Source organism: Patiria miniata, unplaced genomic scaffold (genome assembly GCF_015706575.1).
Source record: "Patiria miniata isolate m_02_andy unplaced genomic scaffold, ASM1570657v1 HiC_scaffold_2, whole genome shotgun sequence".
In the NCBI taxonomy this organism is placed as follows: domain Eukaryota; kingdom Metazoa; phylum Echinodermata; class Asteroidea; order Valvatida; family Asterinidae; genus Patiria; species Patiria miniata.
Genome location: NW_024037058.1, coordinates 14,327,260 through 14,353,126, shown reverse-complemented (window position 1 = coordinate 14,353,126; position 25,867 = coordinate 14,327,260). Strand labels below are relative to the sequence as shown.

General features: G+C 41.1%; 1 protein-coding gene across 1 annotated transcript; it reads left to right on the top strand.

The window, feature by feature from the left end:
• Positions 1-2,803: 2,803 nt before the first annotated feature.
• On the top strand, positions 2,804-20,900 carry LOC119726611. Its single transcript, XM_038198356.1, has 14 exons — positions 2,804-2,885; positions 4,918-5,102; positions 6,671-6,781; positions 7,258-7,377; positions 8,269-8,501; positions 10,058-10,253; positions 11,676-11,819; positions 12,638-12,838; positions 13,776-13,895; positions 14,656-14,772; positions 15,883-15,999; positions 16,588-16,701; positions 17,260-17,439; positions 19,977-20,900. The coding sequence occupies exons 2-14, from the start codon at positions 5,039-5,041 to the stop codon at positions 20,462-20,464; spliced, it is 2,205 nt and encodes a 734-aa protein (XP_038054284.1). The 5' UTR covers positions 2,804-2,885; positions 4,918-5,038; the 3' UTR covers positions 20,465-20,900.
• The last annotated feature ends 4,967 nt before the right edge of the window (positions 20,901-25,867 follow it).

The window sequence follows — 25,867 nt, the reverse complement described above, 5'->3', positions numbered from 1 at the left end:
AAGCAAAGGTGCTAAACATATATGATTAAAAAGTTAAAATATTTCACCGGTTACACAAAGACACACTGGTAATGAGCTCAGCTTTATGGAGAAACTATTTTTATTCTTATGCCTCTGGTTTCCCTGGGAGAAGAATAAGGAGAACTCAATGAAAAAAATGAAGTGGGAAAATGTGGACATTTTATACAGTTTCTGAGGGGCAACTTTAGGTAAAAAAAGGGTATGATGTCATATAAGGAAAACATAAAATACATGACATCATTTCTGAGTAAAGGTAAACTGACCATGGACTGACGTAATGGTCAGTGAGTATACCTTATGAGGTCATTTTCCCCCTGTACAAAGGTGAAATCACACTCTTTGTATGCTGGGAGTGTTTCGCTTGGAAAAGAGTGACGTGAAGACCTTGGGTCGTAATGTGGAACACCTGTTGTGAGAGTGGTAGTATGGGTGTTCAGGGACTTATTACATGTACAATGTACTTTCCTCTTGGGGAAGAAAATGTCCTTATTTTCAAAGTACAAAAATGACCGTCATTTTTGTACTTAATTTAATTACATTTTAATTAAGTTAATCACAGGTACATTATAAAGTGTTGAATTAAACAATAATATACTACAACTAATTTTTGTTTTTCCAAATGCGTGTGCAAGAAGTTACGAATGCACACAAATTGTCAATACACTATTCAAAACTATATGAAAAACAATACAGAATATTCAAGAAAGTACAAGTTGATCTTAACACGACGAAAACATCAGTTAAAACGGATAATTATAAGTGAATAGTTTGGTTAATTGGGCATTATATCATAAATGAAAGTTCACTAAAAAACACATTATTACATGGTAACGAATATTGTGGAAATTAACACACAAGTAGGCTACATGGAATTTGGGCGGGAGGAGAATATGGGCTTGTTTGTATCGCATCAATTGGGACCTTCATGGCTACCTCGAGCCGGGGACACCAAAGAGTGAAATCTGCGGTGCCATTTCCAGAAAATGGAGCAGGGAGTTCGGTCTTAAAATAGCGTAACGGGAAGGTGGAACTACTACTAGTGGGAGGGGGAGCCTGGCTGGGGCAATTGGTGCAGTATAAGAAAAATACAATGCAAAGATAATACAAATATAAATACTGAACCAAAACGGAACTATAGGCTATTACAATAATCAATGTCAATGATATTTGGATAACTAGAAGTAATGTGCATAACATATGATGAAATACAAGTAATGAAAGAAAAACACAAAAAGTAAAATGGTAAAAAAAAACGGTACAAGAATACTGCGAAAAACAAAATAACTTGTAAGGAGTCTTTCAGCTCGCCACCATCAGCTTGGTTCCGTCCGTGATGGACTGTCGGGAGGGACGATTGGCACGGGCAGGACTGGATGAACTGGCTGGACACACAGCTGGCAGACGACGAAAAGTGAACAGGTACAGGTCGGGAACAGGAACAGCTTGTTGAAAAACAGGAACAGTTCAAAGACAGGAACAGTTCAGAAAAGAAGACACAGGAGGTCGAGACACGGAGAGATGAATGGAAGATAACAGGAACGACAGGAACGGCAGCAGGAACTTGGTACGGTGAGGCATTCGATCGATCAGTCTCTGGGAGACGGCTCATGAAGTGCGGAAATGGGGACTTTGTTGAGCCGTTAAAACAGCATTAAACAGCAACTGGAACAGGCAGGACGACGACTTGGAACAGGCAGTGAAGCAGGAACAGGTAGAAATAGGAGCAGGAACAGCTGGAACAGGCGACAAAGTCAGTTACAGATGAGATGTAGAACTAGAAGAGGTGTCACTTCAACCATGGAGCTATGCTTCAACGGCATGTGCGGGTAAACACTCGCTGCTACCAGTGTATAACCATAGTCTTTGTATTTGGGATGTTTGACTATTGTACATGTACTTATATGGTATGACACTGTAGCTGTAGATGAACGATGAACACGAAGAATACAAAGACACACTGGTATGAGCTCAGCTTTATGGAGAAACTATTTTATTCTCAAGAATTCAATTTTACCGGGTCTTGTGTAATTACAGAGGTATAGGAGACAGGAGACAGAAAATCGTAGATGAAGACTGGCCAGCGCATAGTGCTGAATCAGTTGTGCGTTGTACAAGGGAGAAATCACCGTCTTGGTATGCTGTGGGTGTATTGGCTTGGAAAACAGTGACGTGAAGACCTTGGGGTGCAATGTGGAACACCTGTTGTACAGTGGCGTAGCCACGGGGGGGGGGGGGGGGGGCAACCCCCCCATAAAACCTTGTCGCCCCCCAGTCGCCCCCCCCCCCATTGAGATTTTGAAATTTCTAAAAAATTATCATTGATCTATATGACGCCCCCCCCCCCTGAAATGTTCCAGCCCCCCCCCCCCCCGCCCCCTCCCCGGTCAGGCACAATTAGAAACGTTGGGTGCACGGAACAGTCGTCTGTTGGGCAGACCGCGTGACTCGCGCGAAACTCCGGCTTAATTATGTACATTGTTCCATTCCTCCATGATTGTTCCGATTCGTCATCATCACCAGTCGAACCTTCCTACCAGGTCACAACTCAATTAAAATACACCAATCTTTGGCCCTGTGTAATCGAATTTGATGTATCTATATCAGAAAATGGATCAATATTTCAGTGGAGTCTGTTAAGGCAGGGGACCCGAATCATCATTAATTGGAATCCGAACCTAGACAGAAACAAAGCCAAGAATTCGTAAACGTGAGGCTCGTACTCCACTTTATCGGATTTGTTGGCGTTGGCGGCGCTGTTTAAGATATTCATAACGCATACGGTTGGTACATTATTATCACATTAGAACTCCGAGTGTTTACAAATAGATCATCACTAGATGGGCTACAATTTCAAGTAAATATACGTAAGTTATCAATGACTTTCTTCAACTTTGTTATGAACATTATCTTAGAGAAGTATACATTCATTATATTTGCGTTAAATAAAAGATTTGGTTATTCTTATGTTTATTTTCATGCTTAGCAATACAATGGCAATTTGCGGAACCGGGCAATCAACTGTTGGCCCCTGTTTAGTTTCGATCAAATTAGAGTCAAGGGTGTACTTTTATGGAAAAATTCTGCCAACCGGACACCACTTTTTTCAATTAATTTTCTAGCGCCAAAAGTTACCTCTTTTACAATGTATGGTTATTCCCTCCACTTTCCCTCCTCTACTCTCACCCCCTCCTTTCCTTAATTTCTATTTATCAATCAGTCACTCACTTCATCGAGATTCGAACCTCAGACGCTTGATTGATACACGAGTCTCTTAACCGCTAGGCCGCGCACGATCGCTGTTGCAATGATCAATCTTTGGACGTATTTGAAGTACCATTGAAATAAACTAAATATTCATGAGAAAATAAATATTCATAATGACGTATTGCACTATCATTGGCCGGCTCATGCGACGTCTCATGCGACGTCATGGTTATCGATGTCATGCGTATAACGTACCGCTGTTCCAGACACTTCAATCAGTTTTGACCGGCTGCTTCAACTCAGATCTGCACTACATGTGCATGCAAAATGTGCTCCAAAAACACGTTTTTACCAATTTTTTTTCGCATGTCCACTCTTTCCTGGATTCCTCTTGGTTGAAATCACAAGGTAAGGTGAAAATTTGGATGTTTGGCGGCAGGTAAGTGGTGTCCGGTTGGCAGAATTTTTCCAAATTAAGAATGTTTCTCAGTTCCAGATTCATGTCTTGTCATTATTTTTGCAATGAATGACCTTCATTGATATGATATTACTCCTACTACTAGCTGGAGTTTATTCCCTCAGCCCTAAATTTTATCACTGGGTTGTCATTTTAGGGCTGGATGAAAGTTTTCATTTGGACTAGCAGGTACAAAAAATGAATTCGAAAATGTGCCATATTGTCCCCGTAACTCACTCAAACCTTGCCTGGCATAACCACTACACAGGTCCTTGAAGAAAAAAACGATCCACGATGAAGATTCAGCCTACAATTGCAGTGAAAAAAAGAGGCATAACCGACAACTGTGCGGTCAGGATGATGCCCGGAGCTAGATGTGTGCACAAACAAAATGCAATGCGCTGTCGATTACCATGCACACACAGCGAACCACCAGTCAAACTTGCCAACTGCACGGCACGGCGCGGCATGGCGCTGAAGCGCGCACTCGACGACTGTTTGATGCTCTACTGCTGCACTAACTATATATGAGGCCTCACTCGCATCACGGCGGAGGTAGAACGGCAGCCGAAGTTGGCCGACAAACAGTCGTCGGGTGTGTGCTTCAGCGCAGTTGCAAGAGTAGAACAATTTCAACTTCTGCGACGTGTTTCAGACCATCACACAATTTCTAAGTTTGTGACCTGAGCATTACTTTTCTGCTTGATGGCGTCGGTTCCGTCATGGCGCAAGCAAATCGTGGGTCGACCTGAGGCCTGAGACTTAATACAGAGCAAACAGTCACCTTAGACTTAAAGGGAAATGCCTTTTTGTTTGCTGGGATTTGCATGAGTGAACCTTTTGGGCATTAATTGTGGCTGAATTGAAATAACAAAAGATGCCCTTTAAGTTGGCTGCAACGCATACCGGTACATGTAGGTCTATTCGCAGTGGGTATTGTTACGGCAGTTTACCGTCTGGTTCCCGGACCTGAAAATATAGCATCTGAATGTTTGGCTTTTGGAACCAGACTATCAACCATACTAATTTGTAGGGGTTAGAGATGTGAAAATGGGGTTTAGTACCAAGTACCAAGTTAGGGGGACAAGTTAGAAAAGAACCCCATCATCTGCCTCTGCATCTACATGTAACAACTTTCATTTTATTTTGAATTTCATGTTTTTGAGATTTGGGGATAAATTTATTTAAAAAAATCATTCTTTATGGGATGTTCTCTTTTGGTTGTTTTTCTTCAGTTCTAAGATCTGCGCACTGCAGTGATTGAGCTGTGCGGTGTCATTCGGAAAGGCAGGAATGACTTAGTGGCAGATTTTTGGCCACAGTTCCCCCCTTACCGTAAGACGGTTTGGTACTACCATGGATGCCCATCTGCTTATCATCCTGCTTGTCATGCTGAGGAGGGTGATATCAGAGGATAAAGGTATACATTAACCCTTGTTCTTTCTGAACCATCACAGACAGTAAAAAAAAAAAATCTTCTTCCCCTGCCTTGCCTTTATACTCGGGCTAGTCACCAACAGTCAGATCATATTTTTAGCAAGTACTGTGACTAGTCAAATTCCATCAACAGATAAAACCACGTAACTGGTAGGTACAGCTGGCTTATCAATCACCTACTGTCAAGGCAAAGCTGTATCAAGTTACATATTAAAACAGTCACAGCCAGTCAATCCTGCTTTATGTAGGCTGGGAAGGCTAACTTGTAAAAACAGTCACTTGATTGATTTTGACTGCTGGGATAGGTGTGTTGGATTTGACAGCAAGAGAGGGAGGGTTTAAGCAAAGAAAGGTCCAGCCATACATGAGTGCAGAAAACAGAAATATTCAGAGCAATATGTAAAACCCTGCAGCTCAGTTTCAGGTGAAGGGATATGAAGTGTTACAGTAACTGTGTCACACAGAGAGTCACTGCACACACAAAAACCAGCACCGTGGAGAGCAGTGAAATGTGACCGAATCTGGCTGCCTGCCCTGAGCTTATCCACACACTTCACAGAAGACTACCTCAAAGGAATTTGAAGTGTGGGTGCAGAACTTGAAGGGATTGTAGAACGAAGAAAACTTGGAAGGTTAAGGAAAAATGTAGTGCCACAAATTCCTGTTTCAAATATGCTGTACATGTCATTTCCATTCAAGAAAATGTTGTATCTTGTTTCAAACAGAAAAATTCGGAAGAAAACTGTCAAAGTGGATGTTTTACCAAAATGACTAAACAAACTGTACTGCAGAATTGAAAGAACAAAGTTATTTCGCCAGCTTAACTTGAGGTCAAAATTAAAGCCACATAGGAACAATGGGGATTACCTGAAAAACGAACTTATCAATTCAGTGAGAAAAACCTGGTTCACGGTAAAGATAGGGCTGGTACCAAATACCCAGTGAAATTATTCTGCCGAAAAGGGTATCGTTTGGGGAAAAATACCAGTAAAAAAAAAGTGGTTTAAAAATAAGTATTTGAATTTTCACCAAATACATCACATCGTATTCGTGGTGATATTTTATCGCCATATTGTCTAGGGCTACCTTTTTGGCAGTTTTCTTACGCCTTCTCAAAAGAAGCCTTTATTTTCACAAAATAATCGACAATAATTGCAACCAAATAAATGACACTTCGATTGACTAACCGTAACCCCCTTGAGTTATTTACTAGGAACCTTTCCTCACTCCTGCAAATTCCAACACCGTATGGTAAACTGTACACAAAAAATGTTGGACTCTGATTGGTGGCGTGCCTAACCCTATGTAAAGCATAATCTATTTACTAGTGCAGTACTCACTCCAACGGATTCCAACAAACCATGGTGTTGAGTTTGGCTGGATGGGGATTGTTAGGGTAACCAAATAACACAGTACTTGCAGCCCTAACACCGCAAATGGTACTTTACGTCATGTCTCACTCATGACAGCAGGACATGTAATCATAGCCGTGCTATCAACTAATTTCCTATTTTGTAATGAAATGTCTTGTTGTTCACCATTTCCATGCAGATTTGCTGTGTGCAAGTTACCCCTGCCTGCATGGCAGTAAGTGTGTTGAAGCGCTGAGAGGCTACAGTTGCACGTGCCCTCCAGAGTGGACAGGCAGAAACTGTGAATTAGGTACAATTCTATCCATTATTCTTTAATATCAAATCATGTAGAGGGCGAGTCAAAAATGACCCACAATGACACTAAAACCAGGCGCTGGAAATTGTCTAGTATTAAAGAAAGGTAAATAAAGTTTATGAGAAATATGAGACCCATTATGTTGCACCTTATAAGGGTTTACAAGGTGCTGTGGCACATATTGTAGCCACTGCCAGAAACACCGGGGCAAACCCCTTCTCTAAGCGATAAGTGTTACTGGGTTCTTTAACGTGCATTACACAACACACGGGACCTATGGCTTTGCACTCCATCCGAAGGACGAAGCAATAATGTGCCTTGCTCAAGAGCACAAACACCATGTTCCCACAGTCAGGATTCGAACCCATGTACCACGGCACACAAGTCGAACACCGCAACCATTGGACCACAGCACCCCTTGTCTCGTCGGAATTTCATTTGATCCCCGGATGACTTTTTGAATTCTTCAGATGTGGATGAATGTACCAGCACTCCATGCAAGAACATGGGGATGTGTATCAACAGAGAAGGTGACTTTGAGTGTCTTTGCCAGCAAGAATGGACAGGGCCGACTTGTGACAGACCTGCACGTAAGTATACAAGAAGACAAGAAATTCTTTGAGTAAATTTTGTATATTGAAAGGTAGAGTGTACGAATTGTCATTTGTGCATTTTTTTTCGTTTGAAGCAACAAAAGAGCTCAGAATCTAAAGACGGGTGCTTAACAACTAACCTGATGAACTTTTAGTTCAGTGAATGCTGTATACTCCAAGAAAACAATATTCTAGGATCTCGATTTCAATTCAAAAGTTGCCGAGTCATGTTTTGAATTGGCCCCCGAATTCAGTTTTAAAGTTCTGTCCATGGATCACAAAAAAAGGTGTGCGTTCTTTCAGCAAAACAATAACAATTCACACACATTTCTATGTGATTTGTTTTCATTTTGCTGAAAGAACACTTACCTTTTTGTGATCCGTGGACAGAACTTTAAAACGGTGGTTGTGTTTAAAATTCCGGCAAGTGGGTGACCAGGCTCCTAACCAGCTTTGAACATCACGTTTGGAACTGTTTTATCACACTATTAGCGCCATTCATACCTTTTTGGTTAAAAATTATGTAAGTCAACAAGTTGAAAAACTTCCGTCGAGTTTTGTTGTACCATTTTACACCATGTCCGGAAATTGTCTATGGTGCATGCGGCGCGCGCGTGTAGACACCTCTCCTTATAAGGAGATCATATCAGTGGCTCTCAAGCCGGTGGTGCGTGCAACACCACATGGGCGCAGTATGTGAGTGCTCGCATGTGTTTTAAAATATTACTGACCAGTGTTTTACCGGTGGTTTAAACCACGCACGCTACGGGCTCTCGAATAAGAATGGGGGTAAAGTGTCTCAGGTATTGTATATGAAGGGCGGTTTCAAACCACTGTTGTTTTTCTTATAAAAATATGCCTGTATTATAAATGTATTCTTTTTGGCAGAGTGTGCACAAGAGCAGTACACCGGTTGGCCCAGTATTCAGCTGAGGAGTATCTCAGGCCCATCCTTTACACCGGCCAACTACACCGATACAATCGTGCCTTACATCTGCAGTTACACCATCACCAATCTGGACGACGCCGGCAAAATCCAGCTCATCTTTGACGATTTCTTCATGTTTGGTAGCAGGACCACGTTCTCTTGCTTGAGGATCTACAGTAGAAACAGCATAGAGGTCAGTAGTCGTTGGCCGGCCCCACCCAAATCCCTATTACCATATCTCATGCATATTCATGAACGAGGGCCAAACTCTAACTGGTCAATTTGCCGTCACGTGCCAGCCGCTAGTTTTGCTATGTACAAGCACACATGTGAGGATTCACGCACAGCGGGAATATGCATGCGCAGTTGACGATCACAAGGTGAACACATGTGATAGTCGGCTAGCATGTGTTTAATGAGCATTTGTGGCACTGTCGCACGGGGCGCGGGGTAGTGGGCTCACAAGCGGGACTCTGTTAAGAAGAATACACGAGAAAGTGTGGATTCGTAATTTAAGAATCCACACTTTCTCGTGTATTCTTTGACTTGCACCATTGCGTCAAAAGGAGTACATGTATTGTCATAAAGAGTCCAGCGAGTGGGGATGAAGACTTGCATATCTCGTGCGTGTTGAGTCGTGCCATTAGGGTAATTTTCAAGGGAATTTTCGAAGCTCTTATAAATCAAGCATTGTTGTGTGTTTAGCATGTGTATCGCCACATCTGTACAACTGAGTCATTTTGTGTGTAGGCTACTTCCGCCAACAAGGATAGTTTGCCAAAATCTACGATTTCTTTCTGAGTCCGCAGTCACGGTGGAGAATCTGACACTGAAGATGCATTTGTTATTTTCGGAAGGACAGTTTTCATGCAGACGGTCCTATTAATGCTCACTGTGGAGAACAAATGTCCAACATGTTCAAAGTGTGGATTCGTAATTCCGAATCCACACATTACTTAAGATTTGTCGTTCCGAATCCACACTTTGTGACCAGTGTAACAGATTCGTAGTTCCGAATCCACACTTTTAACAATAGTGTGACATCATAGCAATGGTTTAATACATGTAGAAGCATAATTGTATGCACTCATGCACAGACTTTACTTTTAACTTGAGTGTACATACATATATGGCGTGCTTTGACCCTAACTTCTGTCTTTTACTAAGTCCTGGACCACATCCGCCCAAATCCATCAATCACACTGCTTCCAACTCATGTTTGGCTTCAGGCCTCTAGGCCTCTATGCATCATACTCCATCATTTAGTCAAACCAGGCCTGTAGGACCAAGTCCCCCCAAATCCACCAAAATGGGGGGGGGGGGGATGGATTTTGACCGTTTGTGACCTCTTAAATAGCAGGACGGTTGATCACTTTCAATAATAATACCACTCAAAATCCAATGAAGAATGTTCAACACCTAACCTATTAAAGTTCCAGCTCGGTGGCTATTACACTTACTGAGAAAACAGTGAAAAAGGCATGCACAACCTTTTGATCATTAAACACTATGTATCTTTATTTCTCTGTATTTTCTTCTAAATGACATGTTTTTTCACAGGTTTTTAGTACCAGCACGATCTTGAATCCAAGTAAGGTTTTGGATAATAATTTGATAAGTTACTTTTGGGATAATTGCAAATGATCCTATTTGCCCTGCCTGTATACAACTAATTTATACACAAGCCATTTCACGCAATTCTTAGAAAAATGTTGTTCAGTTACTTTGATTCACTTGATTGACACTCAGGTTTACGATGGCCAGTCCCCTACTCCTACGCTGGACCAGTGCTTCGCTTCAAATAAGAGGCCAAGGGCGATTGTATCCTCAGGCAATTCCTTACGTATTGACTTCAAGCACTTGCAGAGTATCTCCTATCAGTTCCCAGTCTTCCGAGCTCACTATCGCTTCCTGTCAGCTAACGAACCTGTTATCAAGCCCAGAGGTAATGGCCTAGTGTTCTCAATTGTACTAGTCTAGAGGCTAGATGTTGTTATGGTTTGAACAACCTCTTGGGAATCTCGTATTGGTTGTGTAATGCGCGCACCTGTTTGGCCTAATATATGCAGCGCGCAATTCAGAAAAATTATAGTAGTTCCGAAGCACTCTGTCAAATTTCTTCCAGTGCAATAAAAGACCTTTGTGCAACTTCACTGCTCAGCTCTTTTGTTATGTGTAGTATGTGTAGGACTGAAAATGGACTGTAACTGCCTGCAGAAGTCGCGCATGCGCACTAGTTTCCCCCATTTTTTCGGGGGGAGATTTCAGCAGATTCCCTAGTCGTTGATCCTGACAAGTCTGTGGGCGATATTGGTTTTTGTGATAGCGCCGTCTCGTGGCGGTGGGTTATCGCGGCGGCGGATTTTTGCATATCAAACCATAACAACATCTAGCCCCTAGACTACAATTGTACCTGACTGACTGACTGACTGACTCCCTCCCCCCCTCCCCGACTGACTCCCCGACTGACCGACCGACTGACTGACTTACTGAATGACTGTCACTTGTGAATTATACTGGTTACCTATCTCACATGACTAGTCACTTGTGAATTATACTGGTTACCTATCTCACATGACTAGTCACTTGTGAATTATACTGGTTACCTATCTCACATGACTAGTCACTTGTGAATTATACTGGTTACCTATCTCACATGACTAGTCACTTGTGAATTATACTGGTTACCTATCTCACATGACTAGTCACTTGTGAATTATACTGGTTACCTATCTCACATGACTAGTCACTTGTGAATTATACTGGTTACCTATCTCACATGACTAGTCACTTGTGAATTATACTGGTTACCTATCTCACATGACTAGTCACTTGTGAATTATACTGGTTACCTATCTCACATGACTAGTCACTTGTGAATTATACTGGTTACCTATCTCACATGACTAGTCACTTGTGAATTATACTGGTTACCTATCTCACATGACTAGTCACTTGTGAATTATACTGGTTACCTATCTCACATGACTAGTCACTTGTGAATTATACTGGTTACCTATCTCACATGGGGAGTCTAGTCACTTGTGAATTATACTGGTTAGCTATCTCACATGACTAGTCACTTGAGAAGTAGACTGAATAATTATTCACTGGATACCTGTGTCGCATACGCGTGCGTACATGTGTGTTACAAGCTACAATAGGATTGTTGTGTATTTGGCCAGTCATCGGCTTACATGATGCTGGATCAATGCTGGTTCAGGGGCCATTTATTTGCTTGTTCTTGAAGCCGGTCTTTATATCACATGTTAATACACACCCACGTCAAGGTTTTTATTAATACTATGTACTACAGTGTAAAACAAGTGCTAACGATTTAATTTGTTGTTTGATTTGTTTTCTCCAGTGGACACCATTACCTTCTTTGAGGATCATATCAGCCAATTCTCTACCACTCTGTGGCGGGCAGACACCCATGACATCTTGTGGCTCTTTGTAGCTCCAACGAAGAAACATGTCTACTTATCTCTGGATCCCATCTACATATCAAGTACGTCAGATCATGTCGCAGTAATGTATTTAAAGAGGAATTCTACTGTGAAAACTATGCTGTGTCCAGGGACTGGTTTCACACAACTTGTCTTATCTTACGATGCATCTTAGGACTTAAAGACAAGTTGACATTCTAAGATTGATCCTAGATCCTTCTAAGATTGATCCTAAGACCCAAGCTACAGGGTGAGTTATAAAAAATGCAATAATGCAAAGGAGGTACTTTTCCAGTTGTAAAATTTTGAATACAAACACCGTGTTTTTTTAACCTTGTCCACGGATGATATTAAAGGTACTTCAGTTAAAATAGAACCGTGTCGTATCCTGAAAATGATATCAGAATAATCCCATAAGTCTCCGGGTAGCCAAGTAGAAGGCAGGGCAAAACTATAACTTCTTGACATTATAAAGCATGTTATTTTAACATTGGAAGCAGCAGGCTTTTAAATAAATGTTATGGTAAGTGCCAGTTATCATGGTAATGAGAGTGTTCTGATGTGTTTTTAGATACATGTATGTGAATACTTTTCATTTTTCTGAAACATCACTTACCTTTTTTGTGGTCTGTGGACAAGGTTATAAAACAGTTTTTGTGTTCAAAATTCTATAACTGGAAAAGTACAGGAGCAATTTGAATGATTCTTTCATCAAAAGAAAGCTTATTAATTGGGTTTTCATATCTAAGATCTGGAAAGCGCTACGTACAGAACTTCTTTTAAAAATAGAGGCACCAGTTGGGTTTCCCATTTTTTTTATTCACCCTGTAAATTGGGCGTATTACATAACTACCATTCTGTTCTTTTCTTTTAACCTCAGAGAACGTAGACATCACTCTAGACATCCATGACGGCATCACGTCCTCATCTGCCAAGGTTGCCTCCCTCCATCGTAGCTACCACTTCCCTGCCATACAGCTCACATCCACCAGCAATGGGCTATATGTACGCTGTCACACCGGCCAACTACTGGGCCAGAATATCACAGTAGCTGGAGTCTTTACATTCTATTTGGACGCTGGTAAATATAACAATTATTGCATTCTTATAGGCAATATTATAGAATTGAACATGTGCGATTTTCGGATGTTTCAGATTTAGTTGTAAAAAATGCAGTGCTCTAAAATCCTGAAGATTATCTTGATGATGGGAAAGATAGCATTAGTGATACATTTCACTGGCATTTGTTGGAAGAAAAAGACGATAATGCCCAATTTCTTCCCACGTACGATTCAAATACAAATGGGTAGTGGAGTAGTGGAGTTGTGTGGCTGAATCATGGACATGATTGAAGTGGTGTCATGAACGGTGCCCTTGTCTTTCAGACTTCTTCCTCGACTTTCTCAAGTAAGAATTAAACTTTTTTTTTGACTCCACTATGCTAACTGTAGTTCAGGCTGTTTGATTTATGAAAACACTGACCATAATTTTCATTGTAAAATTTCCTTTGGATTAAAATTAAAACAGGAGTTGGTGTCCGGAAATTGGGTATGAAGTGTATTCATGTACAATTGTATATGTGCAACTGCAACGCAGCCCAGGTTTCGGACACGTATTTTTGTTAGGCAGAGGGCTTTGACAGCATTGGTGTGTATAGTCATACATGTCATATGCTTCCATTTCAATCATGAAATCCCCAGAGGGTTATCTTTTGGTAACTCAGGTTACGGTAACTCACGTTACAATTTGTCCGCCCATCTTTTGTACAAGTTAAAATATATAAATAGCATGGGGAACCCAACTTTTAAGTCTTGGCCAGAAGCAGGGCCCAATTCAAGTTCCCACAGGAGACTATATTTAAAGGGAAATGCATAAAGATTGTGGAAAATCAGAGCAAATATATATAGTCCGGTTCTTTTTTAGGTGCTAATTCAAAGTACATGAATTCTCTGACATGCTCCAAACTCATCAAGGAATTGCCGTTTCACCTGATCTTGTCTCTTCCTTTGACTATATAGCAGATAACAGTGACATGTGCTCGGACTTCTTATGCGCCAATAACCGTTGCATCTCCAGCTACTTTGAGTGTGACGGTGTGGACCATTGTGGAGACAACTCTGATGAGAAACCATGTCTGGGTAAGTAAGAGCCTCGTGCTGGGCCGATGGATTCTGTTAATAAACAGCAGATGATGCTTGATAAACATCGACAGAGCTGCGTGCGAGGGACGTAATGTGCGTACGCACTGCTTCACATGTGTATGAAACAACTTGTGCACAATTTCGTTTGTTCTACATGTGCACAGACCCCTTTGTATCTTATTATAAAGGTAGAGTACATCACATGCCATTTGTGCATTTGTTTCGTTCAAAGCAACAAAAGTGCTCAAAATCTAAAGACAACTAACCTGATGAAGTTTTAGCTTAGTGAATGCTGTATATTCTTGCTTGCTCCATACGGAATAATGAATATATGCAAATAATATGACACTGAGATTATCAAACAAAATGTCCGTTCATCCTTAAGTTAAGGCGGTGGGGACGAGAAACGTTTTGTTAGGCAACTTCCAGGTATGTTGTTATTTGGTGGGCTGATGACTGAATCTGAAGCGTCCTTCAGTGACTAGTCGCTGCGGCTTCAGCGACGACTATCAACTGCGTTTGAAATGATCGTGCGTCAGTTTTCAGTCGAGCAACCATGGCACGACCGACTGTAAACCGTGCTTTAGTATTACAGATACTCATGTTCTTGCGGCTGGTCGTCAAATTTTTTTTTTTACGAAAGAATGTGATTGCAAAGACTTCAGTAACTATTGCTGAAGAGTATCATCATTTTATGCCTTTTGCTCAACAATCCATATGTAAAGTAAGCTTTTTCACTCTCTACCAATGATTGCAGGGTTGTGCCCAGATAATTGGTGTGCTAACGGTGGGGAGTGTCATCAGGTAACAGCTGGCTATCCACGCTGTACATGCAAGCCACACTACACGGGGGACAGGTGCCTGGATGAGGAAGGTAGGTTGAAAGAAGGCTACAGCGTTGTGTTGGGTTTTTCCTAGCCACGGCTTCAACTCCAGCTTCGGCTGCATCTCTAGGTTAAGAATTATTTGGAAGTAGTGTCGGGATTAAAATCCAGATTTGTTAGCTCTGGCAGGAGCTTCTACATGCCACTTGGTGGTCGGTCTGTCTGTCCGTTGGTCCCCGAAAATTGACCAAAAGTATGGTGTTCCATATGTGCCATCATTTTGATTGTATTCATGCAAGACTTTCACTTGCGCTGTGCAACGTCTTCCTCGAAAAAGGTGGACGCCATTTTGTATAGTGGTTGGATGGTATCCAGAAGGAGGAAATTTCCCCAAAAGGTGGGCGGGGTGCGATTTTTAAGCTTTGGCAGGAGCTTCTTCATGTCACTTGGGGGTCGGTCGGTAGGTCGATCAGTAGGATGGTCTGTTTGTTTTGAAAATTGACCGAATGCCTGGTGTTTCATATGTGCCATCGGCGTTGCATTTTTCGCCAGAGCTTATTGTGCGCTCACACTTGTTTAAAATTCGGTTTGAATTCCACTTTTCGGTCTGGATTTTGGAAACCAGATATTCGAAACTAACCTTAAAAAAACAATGGCTTCTGTTTCTTGTGACACAGGCTGAAGAAACAACTGAGACATCCCCCAATTTGCTTCATTGTCTCTAGTAGTAACCGCGTGCACTTGCTAATGGTCTTTTTGGTTCATGAAAAGTCTGCCCATTCAACTCATGAGAGAGTTCCCACCCATTTACAGCTCTGGAGTGTTTTGTGAAGGTCCAGTGGTCAATGAATCTCGCAAACTATACCCAATCATCATGGAGTTCATTGCATGTGGACCTCTTTCGTAACTTTTTGTTGGCATGACTTTGAGCTGAATGGGAGCCTCCAGTGATATTTGATAACCGTTATTGGGTTTCGAAATTATTTTAGGATTACCGGATTTTGAAATCCGTGACTTATCCCACCACTTTTTGGAAGCCAATTAATTTCTGGCTGTGCTTAATGTAAATTTTAAGTCTTACAGTAATGATGGTGGAAATATTTGTACGAAAAACAAACCCGATAGCATAACTCTCTCTTCTTAATTTTCCTGTGCTGCAGTGTGCCCTCAGGATTACTGCATGTATGGTGGCACATGCCTTGGCCACTCAGTGGCCACAAGATACTGCCACTGCCAACGACCCTATTCAGGACTACGGTGCCAACAAGATAACTCAGGTAAATAGCTCGGTGCTTTAATGACAGTGCTTCTTGCATTTGGCTCATTGTATTAATTGGAAGTCCTTTTTTGTCCTGCCCCTGTTAGGGGAGAATGCAGAAATATACAGGAGGTTTTTTGGGAGGTTGGATGTCCATGTATACAAACAATGCATTCATGAATAGTCTCCTCCAGCATGGGGTCAACTTCAGCCCAGTCCATCCAGGTTACTGCGAACAAAAGAAGCAGGTTGAGTGAGGCACTTTGGTGCACTAAAACCGCCGCACCCGAGAGCTATGTGCTGAGCAAAAAGTCTCTCAAGGCTGTTTGCTCAGCATCTAGCTCACCATGTGCGGTGAACTTTTGCTGTGTTTTCTATCCTGTTTGATTTCTTTTGCTTCGCTTGATTTTGACTGAAAGGACAATTTTTCAAAGAATGGATGTTTGCATAGGAGGGTTAAAGAATTCATGGAAGTTGTCAAAGCTTGCCAGTGCAACCATCTTTCATCCTGTCTTTGGTTTTATTAGTGAGACATAATTTAGAAGTACCAGTACTTTTTCTGTTGTACATTCCAGTGACCCTGTATGCATTTTGTTGTTGATGCCAGGTTGTCCGCAGTACTACTGTCAGAATGGAGGCAGTTGTGTGGGTACCCATGATAGGTACCAATGTAGATGTCCAGACGATTACATTGGCACATACTGTGAAAAGAAGCTAGTGGGTAAGTAGCCCAGGACCTGAGGATCCCAGGTGCCGATTTCACCAAACTCCTCTTATCTTGCTACTCATTTTTGAGCTAAGACGCGTCGTAAGACTGATTTCACCAAAAGAATCTTAAGCAAGACGCATCAAAACTACTAATTTGATGGCTGTTTCATGGTTTTTTTTTTTTTGTTCATAATTTTTTGGTGAAATCGATCCCAGGATGAGTCGCCCCACACCCCCATCCTTCTATTAGTGGTTGACCACTCAATGGCCACAAGACCACATGGCAGCTGATATCAGCGCACATTCAACCTCTACACTCACAGGTACTCATTCATACTCCTGGGTGGAGAGAGGCAATTGTAGTTAAGTGTCTTGCCCAAGGGCACAAACACCATGTTCCCGGCAGGGTTTGAACCCACGTACCATCGTACATGAGTCAAACACGGTAACCACTGGACCATGGCATTCTACACAAGACAAGTCACAGACAGTCCAAAAATCAATCCTGTTCCCCTAAGAGAGGATGTAGAAAGTAACCAAACATTGCTGCGTTTCTTTTCTTCGCACACAGAAACCTATGAGGATGATGGCTTTCACAGCAGTCTGACCTACACCTTGATAACAGTCATACCAGTGGCTCTGCTGCTACTCACCGTCTGGGTCTGCTGCAGAATGAGACAATGTCGCAACCCACTCTACACCAGACGCTACCCAGAGGTCTTCAGTCAGAGATACCGAGAAAGCAGCTCAGGTAGGTGATATATTTGAGGCATTCTGGCAAAATGAGACAGGACTGGGCCAAGGTTGAAATGAGGGTGTGTGGTATTAGCAAAATTCTCTTTACATTACTGTCCCTTGCATTTCAGTCGGACATTCCGTTGACAAGTTAAAAGTTTGCATTTGTCAATATGTCAAAAAATTGAATACTGAGGAATACAGGGCGAGTCAAAAAAAGATGAACCCGAATGTCGGGACTCTTTGTTTTAGTGAAGTTATGCATGTAGCACTTTTAAAATGTAGGATATGAAAGTCCAATTCATAAGCTTTCTTTTAGTACAAGAATCGTTCAAATCACTCATGTACTTTTCGAGTTAATACGGAATTATAAACACAACCAGCGTTTTGAAGTTCTGCCAACGGATCACAAGAAGGTAAGTGTTTGTTCAGCAAAACGAAAACAAATCACAAAGGGAAGTGTGTGAATTGTTTTCATTTTGCTGAAAGAACGCACACTTTTTTGGACAGAACTTTAATAAAACAGTGGTTGTGTTTATAATTCCGTAACTTGAAAAGTACATGAGTGATTTGAATGATTCTTGTACTAATAAAAAGCATATGAATCGGGCTTTCATATCCTAGATTTTGAAAGTGCTACATGCAGAACTTCACTAAAACAATGGTCCAGACATTTGGGTTTTGATTTTTTTTTACTCACCCTGTAGACCTTTTTAAGTTTTGAGTTTTGTATTCGTGAAAAGGAAAGATGCCAATTTTTTTCCCTAAAAAAAAGTATTTCATGATTTTTACATACCTGCACCCAATGTAACGAAGCCATGCAACGCGTTGCAACACGAGTTGCGACGCATAAAACTTGCGTCGTATAACGGCTTAAAACACGTCACAAGCAATGACCGGTCTAGTGGTATCGCAAAACAAGAAGCTTCCTTTTTCCTCAGTTTTATGTCATAAAAATTACATAAACAAGACCATAAAATACCGAGACAGTGTGTGTGAAGTTGTAAATGGCAAATGCATCGAAGCACGGACCATTTATGAAGTAAATATGAATGCGTCTGAAATATTGCAGGTGAAATTTCAAAGAGAGGAGATCGGACAACTCTTTGCCGAGTATCAGATGACAGTACTGTAGGTTGAATAAACACAATTAACAGTAACCGTGTTGTGCTATAAATACACCTACGACGCATTGCACTTGAACGACGTGTTTTGTGAAATGAATTGCAGAACTCAATTGACAGTTACCGTAATTTTCGGAATATAAGCCGCGCGGCGTATAAGCCGCAGCACGCAAAAATCTGCAAATTAAGATTTGAAGTCGGCGTATAAGCCGCATCGGCGTATAAGCCGCACCAACCGCAGCGGTTCAATTTTGTAAGCCCTCTAAATTCTAGTCAAAATGCTCTGAACCAGTTCCATTTGCACTACGAAAGCTATAAAAGGGCCACAAATGTTATGTCAAATCATTTACAGTCGATTACTCTTACAAGCAAATATGGAAATTGATGATGAGAAATAAAAAACGGGAATTGCTGCCGGCTGGCTCGTCAGTGAGCCTGTGCCGGCAAATGACATTATTTTCCCCCAGCACTTGAGAGAGTATGCAACCCACCATGTGTTGTCTGACTGGAGCGCTACAAATCCTGCTTTGTGGCAACAGACGCGGAGTTGTTTTGTCCTAAAGGATAAACAAGTCCGTTTTTACAGCAAAACTTATCAAATTGTTGTGATTACTAACGAGTAGTAACGTCAAAACTTCAAGTTTGGATCGTAACTTTCTTCGAAAACAGTCAACACGAAGTCACGATGCCGAGATTTTTATGGACGAATCCATTAATTTCGTAGGGGTGGTTTCACCCCTGTTCTGAGTTTTACATCGTTTCTTGAATACATTTCAAGAAAAAAAATTATATTGTGACGTTGAACAACTGATTATCAAATAAAGATATGTTTCAAACTCCATAAAATGTATTAGTTGTCTTTTTCCTTTTTTTAAACTGGGGAAATATTGGTAATTATTGTTCCCAAGAAAGTGCACCCCTTTATTACCACAAATGGTGTGGTCCATGGGGAATCCATGCAGCATGCATGCAGCATGGGAAGCATCACGTACGGCCGGTTGTCGATGTCCAAAGGGACTGCTTTCACTAGCCGTACTTTTTACAGCTTGGTATCTTTTTGTGGGACGTGCTTTCGGTTTGTTAATGACTTTCTTAATTGATAATTATTTCAGCAACACATCTCTTCTTGTACCAGTACATTAAATACACATGTAAATGTCATTTTTATTCTTCAAGTCTCGGCGTATAAGCCGCCCTGTGTATAAGCCGCAGTAAACATTTTCATGGGCAAATTCAACGTATAAGCCGCGGCTTATATTCCAAAAATTACGGTATGTGGTTTAATCTATGGGGGTTCTGTCAATTGGTGACCAGCCTGTACATACACGCTATGGAAGAGGAAGTGGATAGATTTGTTGATGGTTTGTGACAGTTCTATCAGTAGGAGGGTTAAACAATAATTGTGGTGTTGTTGGACTTTTTCTCGCAGTTTCATCAGACTATCCCTCCACAGTGAGCAGGAGTCTGTCTCGCATGAGTACAGGAAGCATGTACACTGACGAACCACCTCCTTATAACGTGGTGGTCCGCAACCATCGACGTAAACTCCGCAGGCACCACTCCCACCCAGGGCCCACTCATGCTTGCTCAGAGCAACCTCCGCCGTCGTATGAAAGCATCGTCATAGCCCAGACTGACCCGCCGCCGTACATCCACGTCCTGCAGTCTTCCTCCGCGCGGGGACGGCACAGATCCTTAGACATGCCCCCGACTGTCACGGAGATGCAAGAAACGACAAGATCCCCACTGTTGGATGGGTCGCCGGAAGGGGCTGCCGGTGGGGAAAGGTCAACCGAACAAGGTCAAGGGTCATCCACAGGTCAGCAAGCCGTCAACGGGGAGCGAGGGCCGGAAAGTGGTAGCGTACAGGAGCACAACTCCTTGCTGCCAGAAGGAGAGACCTCATCATCATTGTGATGTGTCCGAGTCTCTGTAGGTCCTTACAAATCACACAAACAGGGTGGGGTCAGTTAAATCCCGCTTTCTTTCACACAACTCCGGAATTTTCTCCCTCAACCCTACTCCCGAGCAGGGTTAATTATTTCCCGGGGAAAAGCTATTTCCCGGGAGTTTCGTTGGTAGTGTGAACAGACCGACCAAAAGTCCCCGGGATTCCCTGGGAGATACTTGTAGTGTGAATAGGGCTTGTTTGTGCGTTTGCAGTCTTCCTGTTTAGACCAGTATCTGAAATTATTCCCTCACTGTTAGAAGTGACGTAGGACTGTATCTTACTTTGTACATTGTGGGAAACCCAGAACTTGCCATTATATAGTTCCACAATTGTACGCTTTATTAGTTCCAACAGTATCTACATATAGGTGTACTAGTAGGGATTCAATAGAAAGGGCACTACTACAGTCAAGTGCCGTTATAACAAACTAGCCAAATTGTTTGTTATATCAGAATTTTGTATTAAGAGGAACATCAGTCCCATTCATTGTGCACATAAATGCACAGTCGGGACCAAGGCTTTATGTTTGTTTTATCCAGAATTTTGTATTAACAGAGTTTGTACTAACGAGATTCGACTGTATGTATTTGTTTGATTGAGGCAACTTGTCTACTTCATGTTTATATGATTGCATATACTGGCCCTCTGTTAAAGGCACATAGAAACATTGGTACTTCCCCGGAAAGGCACCTATCGATTTAATGAGAACAACCTTGCTCATGGTGGCGATAGGGCTGGTACCTAATTGACCTATTACAGTTTGCAAGTTGGCCACGCCCCTTAGGCAACCCTATGGAGTTATTGTACTCTAAGTTTTGTTTGTCTCAGATTTTGCCCGTTCCGCGTCCATTTGTGTATCATGTAATTGGACAATATTTCACAAGCTGCGTTGACGCGATTCTACTGCGATAGGTCAATACCCTGTGAAATTAATCCTTGAAAGTGGTTAAAACAAGTGTGCCTGTGGGTACACATTTTTTCATGTGTGGATGTTGTGTGCCGTAAACCACAAAGCACGGTACCGTATATCACACTTTGTTGACTCAATGTAATATGAAGATATTCCAAATCGCTTTTTGTCCAGCCTTAAAACATGGTCATTTAAAAGGTTTTATATTTGGTGTTTTTGGACTTAAATTGATGTGATTTAATATAGCAATAGTCGTGTGTACTCTGTTTCCACAAATTCCCGTTGTACATCCAAATAGTTCTTATTGTTTGAGAAATACCAGGGTGCATGATGATGTTTTGTGCTTATTACTAAACTTTTCAGTATTAAGTATTAAGTTTTTTGTACTGAAATGTGTTTATTTGTGAACTTGCGAAATGTTTTAGAAGGTTTAATCCTTTTGTTTCCTTGGATTCTTGCCAGAACCAACGGGTTGTAAGCCTATAATAGGCTGAGGTTTTTACTTATATTTGCATAAAGGAAGTTGTCAATGAGACTTGTAAAGATGGAATTTTTTTTTGTGTCAGGGTGATGTAAATCAAATTAGGTTTTGCCCTTCACGTTTACTTTGGATCAAAATCCCTTCATATTACATTTTGTGTGTTATCAATAATAATGCATTGTTAGCAGTTGTGCTTGTGTTGCACTATATTAAGCTCATTGGATACTTTGCCTGAATGCAAATGTGACTGTAGAAAAGATCAGTAGGGAAGTTAAAATGTGTTTAATGTAATAGCCAGTTTGTGACCTCGAAAAACAGAATAAAATTGTTTTGCCTTTCAGCAGCTGCTATGTATGATACATACCAGCTGCTGAAAGGCAAAACAATTTTATTTGTTTTTTTCCCCCAGTATTTTACAGTGCATGATAAACATTTGGAACGATAAGCACCTATACCTACATTGTATTACATTGTATTCGTAAATACCTAAGAAAGTTTACCCATTCCTATTGGTCGTAAACCTGTCACATTAAACACCGGTTGGCTGGTCTTAAACATTTTTCCAATCCAGTGTCACATGAAATTTGGACTCCTATAAATCCGATCCCTTTTACCCTTTTATTGGTTGAACGTTCATCTTCCTTGGTTAGGCATATATGCAATACTACCAATGAGTCCGTTATTTCACAGTCCTAAACTCACACTACTCCGGCACAGCTGCGTTCTGCGCCACATCACGCAGTATGCGCCACATCACGCAGTATGCGCACACCAATCTCCATATCAGGAGTTGTTTACGACAACTTGCGAAAGGCACATACCATAACATAGCTAGAGGGCTGTTTCAAATAATATGAAGTAAAGTTGTTGGAACAAAATCGTTGGAAATTTATAATTTGACTTGTTTTGACTGTTTGATCGAAAAGGTATTTATAAATACCAGTCTGGAACTCTGGATGCTGATAATTACCCTCGCCTTTGGCTCTGGTCAAGATCAGCATCAAGACTCCAAACCAGTCTTAAACATCAATGTTTAAAACCTGCCAAGCGCACATTTATTCCCTAATTTATTCACTGAAGAATCCATAACACCAGCGAGTGCTTGGTCAGTTTGGGGCACTACGGTGAGTAATACACAGGGTGGTTTGGGGCGCTGCATGGGCTAATGGGTGATACACATCACAGAGCATTTTGTCTTTTCACTTTGAATGTCGGCATTGTCACCGCAACATGTAGGTGATTGCAACTTGGTTTGTATTAATTTAGCCGTCACAAATTGGCTCACCATTCGAAAGAACTGTCAATGTAGCTTTAGTTTGCCTTTTGAAGTATCTAACAAATATTGTGACTTTAAATTTTTATTAACATATATATGTTAAAGACTTTATTCAGATTTTTATCTTTTGAGTTTTGAATTAGTCGAGTGCTGCATAAAAAAAAGTACAAATGGTAATTTATGAATTATGGAAAATGTGTATTGTTGTGTATTTTGTAAGCATTGTATTCGGTAAGCATGGTATTTTCTAAGCATTGTATTTCAATTTACGCGAGGAGTTAACTATTAGACTGAAAGTGAAAAAGTGTTGGCATCCGTTCCTCGTTGGTTTGTCAGCTTTGGCTTGCAGAAACGCTTGTATACACACTCCAGAGGTTTTGCAAGTGAACGTACAGGTGACTGCTCTATGTTCCGACACCCCTATGTTCCGACAAACCGCTCATAAGATTGTGTTCCTCCCGGTTAGGGTTAGGTTTAGGGTAAGGGTTAGGGTTAGGAATATGTGCAGTCGGAACATAGGGGTGTCGAAACATAGAGGTGTAACCAATGTACATGTATGCAGTTGGTCTTATCACATCATATGAAACTTGCTGTTGTGCATGTACACAACATGGATACATGTGTATTGTGCATTCTGCCTTGGTGTGAAACGCATACTAAATTGTGGGTTTTCACCCTCTTTTGTGATAATTTATTTAATCATGTATGCTTTGATTGAAAGAGTATGAATTGCTGAGCATATATGTGTCGCAATGCATGATTAGCTGCATATATGGGGCTTTCCTGGGAGGCTGCCATGTTGGATTACTGCTTGGTTCCAACACCGAAATGCATATACAAGCATTATACATGTATTCAATGTGTGGACTTCCGATCAAAAGATATGTCCATATAAACCAGGTAGCAGCGACGTTGTGTGGACTTGCCCACGTCCACACAATGTTTCCCCCTCTCTGAAAAACAGGTTTAGAGGCATTTTTGGGTTAGGTTTATCAAAATGAAGAGAAACGCTAAAGGGAATCATAGGAAAAAAATTGGGTTGAAAGAGTTTCCACAGTGTAAGGAAAAGGAGGTTTTTCAGAGGTTTTTCTTAATCTACATGAAAACAAAAGAATGTCCACTAAAGGTATGTAATGTAAACATGTGTGCATACGCGGTGCTACATTTAACAACGGAATGGTATGTATAACAGTTGGTTAAATGTATGTGTATACGTTCGGATGGGAAACCTCTCTATTACCCCACCAAAGACTTCAGCCTTGAACCCTCATTGGATAGATTTTGTTCCATAAGTAAACCGGGGTTGACATGTTTGCATGCGCGTGGAAGATATATGTATAGATCATTACCCAGAGTGCTTCGTGTTTCCTTCAATAACATTGTCAAAGAAATACCAGTCATCAGCGCCCCTCGATATGGCCGGCAGTGGATACGTGTTAAGCTAGCAGCATGCAGAATTCTAGGAATCATTTGCTTTATATTAGACGCTAGTATCTTATTCAACAATTGTAAAGTTTGATGGTAATTCATTTATTTACTTTTTTGCATTGGATTGACGTACCATATTCAGAGTACTGGATGTAAACAGTACTTGTCTTTATTGTAGGAATGGACGTGATAGATTTTTATATCACATATTCAAAGCTATTTCAATAAAGGTTTACTGTTGATAAACGAACTTGATAGAGTCATTTTATGAATTTGTTTGTTTGATATATGTACGTCTGTTACCAACTCCTTTTTTAATTATCTGGTGGTCTTGGAGTGAATAAGCCACGAAGTCAAGCAAAACACTGTACAACCATGACCGTTTTATTTTCTTCGACATTTATTAAAATACCAGGGAAATGATGCTAACCAACCACTACACAAAACAATGGAATTGGTAGGAAATAACATCCAAGCTACGCATGGGCTTATAAATTATACAGACTTAAAGCATCTTGTAATAAAGAAATCACCTGAAATGTGGACCTAACTCAAAATGTGGAAATATTCACACTCTGCAACCCATGTAACACTCTATATAATATGATCAGAGAAATCTGGGGTAGTCTTGTTTCTGTGCAACAGGCTGAAACAGTCCTTTTTTTTTGACAAATCACATAATCATGGTAATACAATTGCCTTAACACTTAGCCCCAGTACATGTATCTCTTACAAAGGGCCAAATTTCATGGCACTGCGAAGCACACCATTTTCTGCATCCAAAAATCTTCATCCATTCATACAGTAAGCAATATGTACAGAAAAGATCATGTTTACTCAAGAGTAAGAATTTGCTTCAAAATAGTGATGCAACAGTAAGCATGTCTACACTGTGAAATGAATACATGTACATGCATACACAGTCTAGCGTTAGGACAATCTTCTGTTAAGCAGGTTACGAACTGTTAAACAGCGCCACAAAATGTTCCCAAGATCTGACATCCCACAGCAGGCACATTCCATAGGATCCTCTTGTTCTGAACTGATTTCATCACACTGCCAAGCATTATGGTTCTCTGCTCAAAAACCCTTCATCTTTTTGTGAAGGCTAGTATAAGCAGATAGTACTGCAAACTGTAGTTAAGCAACCATAGAAATCTCAAGCCACACACAAGTGTGACCATAGCAAGGCTGTCAAATTAGCTTCCAAGTTAGCGCAATTTTTAAAGCAAACCTTTTCTGCTTACCATTCACAAAGCTCCATAAACTTGGCC

What these genes read in the sequence shown, in the direction of transcription:
- LOC119726611 (XM_038198356.1), top strand. Translation starts at nt 5,039, where the DNA reads ATGGATGCCCATCTGCTTATCATCCTGCTTGTCATGCTGAGGAGGGTG. An exon ending in AGGCAGAAACTGTGAATTAG is followed by an intron (nt 6,782 to 7,257) that starts GTACAATTCTAT and finishes TGAATTCTTCAG; the next exon opens with ATGTGGATGAATGTACCAGC. An exon ending in GGATCCCATCTACATATCAA is followed by an intron (nt 11,820 to 12,637) that starts GTACGTCAGATC and finishes TTTTAACCTCAG; the next exon opens with AGAACGTAGACATCACTCTA.